At 43.7% G+C, this 12,800-nt stretch overlaps 1 protein-coding gene across 2 annotated transcripts; it reads left to right on the top strand.

The window, feature by feature from the left end:
- The first annotated feature begins 748 nt into the window (after window positions 1-748).
- Window positions 749-11,853, top strand: LOC132111132 (carbohydrate sulfotransferase 3-like). 2 transcript variants are annotated; one of them, XM_059518299.1, is made up of 3 exons: window positions 749-1,121; window positions 10,020-10,203; window positions 10,321-11,853. In XM_059518299.1, the coding sequence occupies exons 2-3, from the start codon at window positions 10,127-10,129 to the stop codon at window positions 11,498-11,500; spliced, it is 1,257 nt and encodes a 418-aa protein (XP_059374282.1). In that variant the 5' UTR covers window positions 749-1,121; window positions 10,020-10,126; the 3' UTR covers window positions 11,501-11,853. The 2 variants fall into 2 exon arrangements, with proteins under 2 accessions (XP_059374282.1, XP_059374283.1); XM_059518300.1 differs by lacking the exon at window positions 749-1,121 and adding an exon at window positions 1,971-2,089.
- Window positions 11,854-12,800: the final 947 nt, after the last annotated feature.

Genomic DNA, 12,800 nt, shown 5'->3' with positions numbered 1-12,800 from the left:
CAGCTTTGGCAGTTTGATAAGACCCAGCTGCAACAAATGCAGTATAATAATTTGGCTATGCAATAAAACATGCGCTGGGAATGTGACCATTCCATGTGAATGTTTTACGTCATTGTAGTTCGTTATTGTCAGTAACACTGTACATCACCGCCCCCATGTGGTTACAAAATGCTGAACGTTTCAAAGCTCTTCCCAGTGGCACCGCTGGAACGAGAATACTTAACCAGTCTATTTATTTTAATGATTCCATTCGGTGCACAGCATTACATCACATATACACAAACTGTAAACGAAAAAAAAAACATGAAACAACAAAAAATCTATCTGGACATCATAAGATACTATAGCCTACAATAAAACTGATTGCCAACAATAACAGAAATACACTTCTTTAGACTGTTTAAAAAATATCCCATTTTAATGTATGGCTTAAACTTCAACAATAACTGTGGTAACTTATTGAAAAGCCTTAAGGAATTTTCTAAAGGGACATTGGGTGCGTGGTAACTTCCACAGACAAGTTTTGCCCCATTATTCATTCAGTGAGTGTGCGAGTTCAGTCTCCGTGAACTAAAGCAGTGTATTTTATCCCAGATTTCAGACCCCTCGACTCTCCACTGCAAAAGGGGGATGAATGAATCCACGTAGGAGTGTCCCATGGCCCTCCTCAAACAGAAAAGCCCTTGTGAACACTCACACTGGGGGTCTTACTTGACCACGTGACGTGCATCCAGGGATAGCCCAAACTTGGAGACTACCGCGCTATGGACACGTTTTCTAGCATGCTACACCGCAGAAAAGCGTAAATGGAAATACATGAATAAAAGTCTTTCTTCAGTCCCGTGAGAATCTGGAAATAACGTAATGACCCTTCAACTTATGAGTTCCAGCAAAAATTTCTATGTTGGAACTTTAACAATGAGTGATCTCCTTTTGTTCGCGGAAATTACAGGGTATGAAGTCCGTACTGTCAAATATTAACGTTTAGTGTAATTAGGTGTTTCACTTACTTTAATAAGTGAAGTAGGTACTTTGGAGTCTTCACAGGCTACGCACAGGAACAATGTGTACCAGACGCGATCATTCGGGATGCTCCAGATGAACCCGTTCCGTCTCTTATGGTAAGATTTCATTCAATCTAGCTGCTATCAAGTCGATGTTATTTCTATTTTACCACAGTCGCAGAGTATTAACTTTCACCTCTGCCAAAGTTATGTAAATACTTTCACTGCAACATTACAATAGTAATCTCTGAGTTTGTTTCTTTTCTGTTTTTTTTTATTTACCTCACACAGAACTATCTATCTATCTATCTATCTATCTATCTATCTATCTATCTATCTATCTATCTATCTATCTATCTATCTATCTATCTATCTATCTATCTATCTATCTATCTATAGTTAATAAAATATCACAATTTCATATAAATCTGTGATGTGTACCAAATGTAATCTAATTTAAACAATAATCTAAAATATTTATAGTCATATTATTAGATTTATGATTATTTTAATTATTATTTTTTTTATTTGTCTATATTTATTGAAAACAAAAACTAAAAACACATCTTTACTTCCATCCATTTTTATGATTTTTCATCCCAATTTCCTTAATCATTAATGAAATTTAAAGTGGTTAATTAAAGTGATTAGAATTTCTTGCTGCATAGTGTGACTTAACCACCAATGTTTTTCTTTATGATGAAATTATTATTATTTCTTATTTCATTTCAATGCAACTGTCATGTTACTATATATTTCAGAGTAATTAGCAGTTAGATTGGTGTCATCACACTCAATCTCCTGTTAGTTCACTTTGATTAGTTCAAAACAGCAAGTGAAAGTCATGGTGTGGCCTTACTGTGTGTATGTGTGTAAGAGAGAAGCCATTTGGTGCCACGTCTCTTCAAGGTTTACATTTTGTGATATGTCCATGACAAATACACCCCCTGTTCCTGTTCCCCTCCTACACTGCTGCTACAGCTGCAACTCGTGGGCCCAGGCAACACAAGAGAGCCTGTCACTGATGATTGTGGATTTATCTCATATAGAAGCACTACAGTTAAACACTGCCTATGTCCCAGAAGGTACCATCACGCACTGCTGAACCGCAAAGCACCCCGTAATGAAACAAGACAAAAACACAAGGATGAAACATGCTCCCTCGCCCCGGACTGCACACACCTATCTGATACCCATGCTAACTCACTTCCTGTATCATGTTTTCTGACAGAAAATGCCACTAGATTATAGCTGTGTAATACTCCTGGTTAAAAAGCAGTGCTATATTAAGGTTTAAATTTATTGACCATATGTCACATACCAGACCGAAAGCATCAGATAAACTGTAGTTTATTTTAACAAGCTACTAATGTATATCTTCCATCTCTGGGGAACAAATCAAATCAAAGTATTTTTTTTACACAATAAAAAATAAACCCAAACACTGCTACAGTAGGATTATTTAAGGATTTGTTTCTAACACACTTATAAAACTGTAAGATAAGCCATTAATGTAATTTGTATGGGAATGATGAACAGAGTGATGTCCGTTTCTGCTTGAGCAGATCATCAGATTTGTCAAATGCTTCAGTGGTTTTTGAATATGTAAAGATCTCAGCTCAACCGCCGTGCCTGACAGTTTGACGGCTATGGCATAATAAGCCCACATAATTAGTTTATATTTACTTAGATTGCATACTATTATTCCTTGACGGCTCGAAAATTGTGTCATATCCTAAATGCTACTCTTTGTACAGACAAATAGCATGTCATTTACCTGTGGCAGTTTTCCCCACTGGTACACATCTTATTTTATGACTATGATATTGCTGGCTCTACTTGTGTTTTTAGCACAGTTTAGGAAAGTGTCACATTCATAAAAGCCACTGTCTGGCAGAAGTCTGGTTTGTTTGCACAGATGTGGTCCAGATTAACCCGTTATTCAGTGTTGTTTGCCTTGCTGTGAAGGTAACACAATGTGTTATTGCTAGTAAATGACAGCCCTGAATAGAGCTATGTCAAGATATGGCAGCTCACCTACCTCAGCCATTCGTTTAGAGGTTATCTGGGGTCAAACACGCCCTAAAGCTACTGGTTTTATTGCAACACAACAGCCCAATATATTTATAGTGTTGTAATATTGTTATGCCTTTTCCATTTCCCTTAGGAAACAGAAGTTCCCTTTCATAGGTCACTTCGATGCTGCGGTGACGTCACCACGTATGGGAACACCTTCGGTGTGACGAATGTCTGAAGCCCTATACCATCCCGCCAATCTTATTGGCCAAATAGCGCGTGGCACCGCCCAGCATGCGTAAGCATATATATACACCTGGTGCCGCGCGCCATTTACCTCAGATTTCATTCCTTCAGTACGAAGCGAATCTTCTGTGCCCTATTATCTCGCGTTCTCAGCGATCATCTACGAGCAGTATACTCCTCTCCGCGGACGCGATGAGTCAACGAAAGGTAGGAGCCGTATGATGGGTTATCACGAGGAGGCACTTATGAGAGGTTCGTTGCAGCCTCTCTACAGGTTCTCTCCTTGATAGCCTATGGCTACAGTAAAATATGCATACACTTCCCCTGTGCACTAACGCCATTAGGAAGTATCCGCGCTCTGGAGTGTATTTCTTAAGTCGCCTCGTGTCTAACCCCCACCGTTTCGCTTCTGCGGTCGCCGAGGCCCCGCACGAGGTGTTGGTTAGGGGCGATATGTGCGGCTTGAATATGAATACAGTGATGCACTGGAGTTCCATGTGCTCGCTCTCCCCCACTCGAGCGCGTTAATCAACAGTTTTGCTCTTCAAATGGTGGATTACGGCTCACACAGCCGCCGCGTTTTCGCTAGCGGCTTGGCCCGATGTTATCTTGTTGGATTGAATCCTGCCGTGGATACGCTTCAGGATTATATACAACGAAACGCAGCAAGTTGACGCACACGCTTTTCTTCATGTTAATATGCCAGGGACTATGCCCTTCACTGAGAGCGCTGTTAGACTGCTAATGCACATCTACCCTCTCACTGCAGTCCCCATACTCTAACTTTGACTGTCTCGCAGCAAGGGCACCTCGAGCGTCATTGAACTGAGCTATCATTCGCGCGCCCCCTCAGACACTCTGCACAATCCAGTCTTCAGAGTTTGAGGGACGGCGCGGAGGCTGGCAAAGATGGCCAGCGTATGACGGTTCACACAGCCGCCGCGTTCTCGCTAGCGCGTGGCCCGATGTTTATCTTGTTGGATTAAATCCTGCCGTGGATACGCTTCAGGATTATACACAACGAAACGCAGCGAATGTGACGCATGCGTTTTTCCTTCATGTTTGCTTAGGACTGTGCCCGCCTCCAGAGAGCGCTGTTGGACTGCTAATGCACATCTAAGCCTCTCACTGCAGTTTCCACACTCTAACATTTGACTGTCTCACAGCAAAGGCTCCTCGAGCGTCATTTAACTGAGCTATCATTCGCGCGCCCCCTCAGACACTCTGCACAATCCAGTCTTCAGAGTTTGAGGGACGGCGCGGAGGCTGGCAAAGATGGCCAGTGTATGACGGTTCACACAGCCGCCGCGTTCTCGCTAGCGGCGTGGCCCGATGTTCATCTTGTTGGATTAAATCCTGCCGTGGATACGCTTCAGGATTATACACAACGAAACGCAGCGAGTTTGATGCATGCGTTTCCTTCATGTTCTCTAACATTGACTGTCTCGCAGCAAAGGCACCTCGAGCGTCATTGAACGGAGCTATCATTCGCGCGCCCCCTCAGACACTCTGCACAATCCAGCCTTCAGAGTTTGAGGGACGGCGCGGAGGCTGGCAAAGATGGCCAGTGTATGACGGCTCGCACAGCTGCCGCGTTCTCGCTAGCAGCGTGGCCCAATGTTTATCTTGTTGGATTAAATCCTGCCGTGGATACGCTTCAGGATTATACACAACGAAACGCAGCGAGTTTGATGCATGCGTTTTCCTTCATGTTCTCTAACATTGACTGTCTCGCAGCAAAGGCACCTCGAGCGTCATTGAACTGAGCTCTCATTCGCGCGCCCCCTCAGACACTCTGCACAATCCAGCCTTCAGAGTTTGAGGGACGGCGCGGAGGCTGGCAAAGATGGCCAGTGTATGACGGCTCACACAGCTGCCGCGTTCTCGCTAGCAGCGTGGCCCAATGTTTATCTTGATGGATTAAATCCTGCCGTGGATACGCTTCAGGATTATACACAACGGAACGCAGCGAGTTTGACGCATGCGTTTTCCTTAATGCTTGCCAGGGACTGTGCCCTCCAACAGAGAGTGCTGTTGGATTGCTATGCACATCTAACCCTCTCACTGCAGTCCCCACATTCTACATTGTTTGCCTCGCAGCAAACGGTGCTTCGAGCAGCATTGGATTGAGCTGTAATGCCAAACGTTCCCTCAGACACTCTGCGCAATCCAGCTTTCAGAATTCGAGGGGCGATTCAAGGGTCCTGCACAGACGACCCATTTATGACGGCTCGCACAGCCGCCGTTTTTCGCTAGCGGCAAAGCCCGATGTTCAATCTGTTGGCCTAATTCCTGCCGTGGACACGTTTCAGGATTATACACAACGAGACGCAACGGCTCTTATACATACACTTCCCCTGTGCACGAACGCCACGAGCTTTTCGTGCCCGGATATTTTAACATGTATGACAGCGTTGCAGGAAGCGGAAATTTTGAGACCGCTAGTATGGTCTCGGCCGTGTGTGAACGCTTGCCCGACATTTCTCTATGGGTGTTACGCACGATTTGTCATGGATACACCATTCAGTTTCAATAAGGCCCGCCTCCTTTCCGCAGAATTCTTTCCACGGTGGCGAAGCCGATGGAAATAGCGGTGCTGCGACAGGAGATGTCAACTCTGCTGAGCAAAGGGGCTATAGAGGAAGTACACCCCTCTCAGATGGAGGCGGGGTTTTTTACAGCCGTCATTTTGTGGTAAAAAAAAAAAAAAAAAAAAAAACACTGACGGATTACGACCCATTCTGGGTTTACACCATCTGAATCTTGCACTCAGGAAGTTCCTCAGATTCGCTTTAGAGAGCAAAGCGTATTAGTATTTCTCAAAATGCATGGATGGATCTCTGGCCCCGTTGCGGCACCAGGGCGTTCGTGTTTGAACTATTTTAGGCGATTAGCTGGTGTTTAGCGCAATCGCAGACTCAAGCACACTCTCATGGGGATCTTGTGCTGAATCATTTAACAGCCTGGGCTTACGTATGGAATGTTTCACCCCATTGTCTCCGCATCGGACGATTCCGGTGACACGGCGATGTGTGATGTCGCTTAAAAATATGTATGTCAACCGAATTCTCCTGACTGAATTCTCCTGACCGGAGTCCGGCTGGGGATTTGCGCTTCCCGAGAGACTGTCACGACGGATGCGTCTTTGACCGACTGGGGAGCTGTTTGTCAAGGGAGTTGGCACATAAACAGGTTGAAATTACTGGCTGTTTTTCTGGCTCTCCAGTATTTCTCGAATCTGCTGATCGGCCGTCATGTGCTGCTCAGATCAGACAACACAGCGGTTGTGTCATACCTGAATCATCAGAGAGGATTATTCTCTCGCCCCCTGTGCAGGCTGGCGAAACATGTTCTTTGTTTTCAGAACTAAATTCTATCGATCCGAGCTGTTCATGTCCCCGGACGTTGGACTTTGGAGCGAATTTGCTATCCAGGCAGACTCTGGAGCAAGCGGAGTGGGGATTGCACCCCCAATCGGTGAGTCTCCTATGGCAGATTTTCGGGGAAGCGAAGTGGAATTGTTTGCGTCAAACACGACTGCGCATTACCCGCTTTGGTTCTCCCTATGCCCTCCAGCACCCCTGGGCTTAGATGCATTAGCCCACAACTGGCCCAGGACCAGTTTGTATGCGTTTTCCCCCAATCTGTCTGATTTCGGCGATATTACGCAGAATACGGGTGGACAGGGTGGAACAGCTGCTGCTGGTGGCTCCGCGGTGGCACACACACAGCCGTGGTTTGTGGATCTGATCAATCTGTTAGCGGGCTCTCCATGGGAGATTCCCCTCAGACAGGATTTATTATCACAAGCACAGGGACTGATTTGGCACCCGAGGCCAGATCTATGGAATCTGCGGGCGTGGCCTCTGAGCAGAGTGAGTTCATATGTCCCGGTCTTTCTGCTGAAACTACAGAGACTATACTGAATTCTAGAGCAGCTTCTACGAGACGCTTATATGCTTTCAAGTGGAGACTGTTTACGGCCTGGTGTGAAACTCATAATATGGATCCAGTTTACTGCCCAGTGGCGTCAGTACTGGAGTTCCTTCAGGAACGTTTTTTGGATGGAGTGACACCAGCTACCCTAAGGTTTACGTGGCAGCCATTCAGCTTACCACGAATATATAAATGGTGCCTCAGTGGGCCGTCATCCACTGTTTCTCCTTCATACAGGGTGCGCAACGGCTGAGGCCTTTCCGCCCCGTGCGGGTCCCTTCATGGGTTTTTCCATTGTGTTGCATGGTTTATCAGGGCATCTGTTTGAGCCCTTGGAATTGTTCCGGATAAATCCTGACTTTTACAGCACAGACTCTGTGGAAGTGTTGTTGCGACCAAGGCCTAATTATGTCCCTAGGTCGCATCTATCCCTTTCGCTTTCAGCAGGTGGTCCTGGAGGCTTTTTCTCCTGCTGCGGCGGAGTCTGGGGATCTAAGTCTTTGCCCTGTAGAGCGTTAAAGACTTATGTGGATCGTACTGCCCCATGGCGTGAGTCTGACCAGCTGTTTGTCTGTTTTGGACATAAGAATAAGGCCATGCAGTTACGAAACAGTGCATGTCCCATTGGCTGGTGCAGGCTATTTCCTTGGCCTATGAGGCGCGCGGGCTCGCTTCGCCTTAGGAGTAAAAGGTCATTCCACGAGAGCAGTGGCTTCTTCTCAAGCCTTTCTCAGTGGATCTTCTATGGATGATATCTGTGCTGCGGCAGGCTGGTCCTCACCGAGCACTTTTATCAGGTCTTACAGTCTGGATGTGAGGATGGCTTCTGGCTCCCGGGTTCTCTCCGCTTGACCAGATGCTTCCTTGGATCCAAGCTATCAGGTACGTCAGGCGTGATGGTATAGCGTTCCCATACGTGGTGACGTCACCGCAGCATCGAAGTGACCTATGAAAGGGAACATCTCGGTTACGTATGTAACCTTGGTTCCCTGAATAGGGAACGAGATGCTGCGGTTCTGGCCGTGCCGTACCTTGATAGCTTTCTTCTTCGTCATGAAATCTGAGGTAAATGGCGCGCGGCACCAGGTGTATATATATGCTTACGCATGCTGGGCGGTGCCACGCGCTATTTGGCCAATAAGATTGGCGGGATGGTATAGGGCTTCAGACATTCGTCACACCGAAGGTGTTCCCATACGTGGTGACGTCACCGCAGCATCTCGTTCCCTATTCAGGGAACCAAGGTTACATACGTAACCGAGATGTTTTTATACTCAGTAAAGAGCATTTTATACATGCATTAATACTTTCTTTAAAACATTCATTAGCCTATTTAAACCTCTGTATTCAAATATCTAACTATTTACAGTTTTAAATCTAGTTATATAACCTTGATAAGGAAAAAATAGACGGATATAATCCAAGACAAATCAGACAAAATCAGTATAACCTCAAAACAGGGGTTTATTTAAACAGGTAAACAGAAACTTCCTTGACAACACATGGTTACAGTGAATAAATGGCTTGTGCAATTCAGAGGTTCTGAACCCTTGGTAAAAGGACAGACCATGTATCAGTGTATCTTAACGTCTGCTTTCCTAAGGTGGATGAAAATGTTGTATATTAAAGAAATGCTACAACAACTAATGATTTGAAACAATGTGTAGAGGAAACTGACCCAGTTGTTCATTACAAACTGTAGCTATACCTAACTCTCAGAAAATTAAAAGAGGTCCTTGTCAAACAAACAAAACTCTGCCCACACTATGTGGCTTCCAAGATTTAATGAAAACATTACAGACTTGCTGCAAAAGGAAATGTCATTTCCTTCTAAATGTGGGTAATAGAGGCAGAACCTTTTTGTAGCTACCAAGTTATAAGCTATGAATTTATTTTTTATTTATTTTTTTGTGGTGAAGCTTGAAAATCACTCCAGTCTCATTCTGATGAAATTTTTATCACTTAAAATATTTAACCTTTTTAAATATGATATTAAAAATATATAAATATAATAATTATTACATGATTAAAATAAACTACAGTTCAAAGGGGTCAGTAAGCTTGTTTATTTACAAGAAATAAATACTTTTATTTAGCAAGAATGCTGTATTCTAATAAATAAATATAATAAATTATATTAAAAATAAATGCTGTTCCTTTGCTGTTCTTTGGTACTTGATATTTATTGAAAAGTACTGAAAAAATGTATTACAGTTTCCACAAATATTTTAAGCAGCACAACTGTTTAGAACCAAATCATCATTAGAATTATTTCTGAAGGATCATGTGACACTGAAGACTATAGTAATGACTGCTGAGATTTTAAATATATCAAAATAGAAAACATTTATTTAATTATGTAATATTTTACAATTTTTCTGTTTTTGATAAAATAAATGCAGCCTTAGTGAGCATTTAAGACTTATTTTAAAACAATGAAAAAATAACATGACTCCTTTTGAACAGCAATGTTAATATTAACATATTTAATCATATAAACAAGACTAAAGAAGTACTACTTTTCAATGATTCATCATGATCCACAGTAAGCATTTACTTTGCATGGACCTCATCATCTCTCATCATTCCACATTAGTGGAATTACTGGACAGGTGATGAGAGTGCAGGCCGCTTGTTTGGGAACAAAGCTGAAATTGTCTGTGTCTGCTTATAATCCCCTGTGCAAAATGGTATATATCTGTCACCACTTGGAATCAATACATAGGGCTGTTGTGTTAGTGAGTTTTATTACTTTGTGGAAATGGTGCCAAAACTATTGTCATGAGTTTTATTTTAATTTAATTTTTTTTATTGCAGATGAATTGTAGTCCCAGGTTCTGACATGAGATGAACCCAAAACAGCTGGCAGCAGCGACTAAATAGAAGTCTGTGGAGGCATTTCCTAAATCAAAGTTAATTTGAGAATGAGGAAGTATGCAGTCATCATTATCAGCATTGTGGCACTTGTCATCATTGAGAAAGAAAACAACATTATTTCAAGGTGAGAATTTTTGAATTAACTTAAAATATGCCCCCCCAGAATAATAAAATATTTATTGAAATTGATTTTTAAAAAAAAAATTTTTTAATAAATTTTACTGCATTTTAAATTATACAGGGTCTCGAATAAGCTGACACTTAGACAGAGACCACAGACGGAGCCTCCAGTGCCCTACAATGCTTCCAGTGCTCTGGTAGTAATGGACGACAATGGTTCCTATCCAGAGGACATGTTTGCTGAGAGCGGCATTCAGGCAGGCCGAAAGCACATCCTCTTGATGGCTACCACTCGTACAGGATCTTCCTTCGTGGGCGAGTTCTTCAACCAACAAGGTGGCAACATGTTTTACCTCTTTGAGCCTCTCTGGCATGTGGAGAGGATGCTGTCGATTGGCTCGAGTGGCACAAATGCCAGCATTTCTGTTTTGGTGTACAGGGATGTCCTGCAGCATCTCTTTTTGTGTAATTTCTCCATGTTGGAGCACTTCATCAGCCCTCCTCCACAGGACCACATCACCCCTGCCCTGTTCCGCAGAGAGTCTAGCAAGGCCCTGTGTGAGGAGCAAGTCTGCTCTCCAGTTGTCAAAGATGTTTTTGAGAGGTACCATTGCAAGACGAGACGTTGTGGGCCGCTCAATCTGACCTTGGCAACTGAGGTGTGCCTACGAAAACAGCACATGGTGATCAAAACAGTGAGGGTCCGACAATTAGACACACTTCGTTCTCTAGTAGAGGACCCTCGGTTGGATACCAAACTCATTCAGCTGGTTAGAGACCCTCGAGCCATCCTGGCATCAAGGATGGTGGCCTTTGCCAGTAAGTACCAGAACTGGAAAAGTTGGGCTGTGAATGGAGATGTTCCTATAGAGGACGAAGAGGTCAAGCGTCTCGAAAGAAACTGTAACAATATCCGCATCTCTGCTGAGTTGGGCTTGAGTCAGCCGAAATGGCTGAAAAACCGCTATATGCTTGTGCGTTATGAGGATATCGCCAGGTGCCCCATGCGGAAAGCAGCAGAAATGTACAATTTCACAGGGATTCCGATGACGTTACAAGCACGGGACTGGATTCTCAAAAACACGCATGCATCAACCGAGGCAAGTGGCGTGTATTCCACCCAAAAAAACTCTTCAGAACAGGTGGAGAAATGGCGGCTTAGTATACCGTTCAAACTGGCCCAAGTTGTACAGAAAGTTTGTGGACCGACCATGAAACTTTTTGGGTATAGGTTTGTAGACAGTGAACAGACACTGTTGAACAGATCTTTTAATTTGCTTGAAGAAAAACTATTTATTTAGAGATAGATTGTATTTTTGATGCATACATTGTTACAGGATAACCAAGCATGAGATTTGACAAGGTTTTATTTAAATATGTGGACTAACAATTTGCATAGGAAAGACACACGGGCACATTGGGATGTTGCTTATACTGAGGTACTTGTGGCATGCATCACCTGATTTATTTGAACATAAAGCCTAACTACAGATTATTAGATTAGATTAGATTCAACTTTATTGTCACTGCACATGTAAGGTACAAGGCAACGAAATGCAGTTAGCATCTAACCAGAAGTACAATAAGAACAGTATGTACAAGGTCTAAAATATGTACAATAACTATACATATAAGTATTATGGATATCATTTACAGATTTTAAATACTATAAGCATGATATAAAGATAGGTGTACTATGAACATACTATACAGATGGATTATGTAAAAGTGTTTGTACACTATAGACAGAACTATGAACATATGAACATAATTTACACCAGTGCAACTTTACAGTTTTTTGCTTGTTGTAAATAAATAAATAAATCAGATGTAGGGATGAGGAGGGGTGAGAAGCCTGTGTGTGTGGTGTGGGGGTGTTGAGGGGTGTCAGAGGGCAGAGTTCAGCAAGGAGACAGCTGTAGGGAAAAAGCTGTTCCTGAATCTTGTGGTCCTTGTCCGGAGGCTCCTGAAGTGCCTCCCGGAGGGCAGGAGGTTAAACAGTCCATGGACAAGGTGAGAGGAGTCCTTGAGAATTCTGTGAGCTCGACGTAGACAGCGTTTCCTCTGGATGTCCTCAATAGCAGGAAGTGGTGTCCCTATGATGCGTTGGGCAGTTTTCACCACCCTCTGCAGTGCCTTGCGGTCAGCCACTGAGCAGTTCCCAAACCAGTCTGTGATGCAACTGGTCAGGATGCTCTCGATCACACACCGGTAGAAGTTCACCAGGATGGCTGAAGACAGCTGGTTGTTCTTCAGTGTCCTGAGGAAGAAGAGGCGCTGGTGAGCCTTCTTGACCAGGCTGGCGGTGTTTGTAGTCTAAGACAGGTCCTCCGAGATGGTGGTTTCCAGGAACTTGAAGCTGGAGACACGTTCAACAACCATCCTGTTAATGTGAATGGGGTCATGCATGCTTCCTTTCTCCTTCCTGAAGTCCACAATGAGCTCCTTTGTCTTGCTGGTGTTAAGGAGCAGGTTATTGTCAGCACACCATGTGGCCAGGTGCTGTACATCTTCCCTGTAGGCAGTCTCATCATTGCAACTGATGACGCCAATCACCGTGGTGTCATCTGCTAACTTGATGATGGAGTTGGATCCATGCAC

The sequence above is a fragment of the Carassius carassius genome, chromosome 30 (genome assembly GCF_963082965.1).
Source record: "Carassius carassius chromosome 30, fCarCar2.1, whole genome shotgun sequence".
NCBI lineage: Eukaryota > Metazoa > Chordata > Actinopteri > Cypriniformes > Cyprinidae > Carassius > Carassius carassius.
Note: the sequence above shows the minus strand (reverse complement) of the source record. Positions and strands in the feature narration are given on the sequence as shown.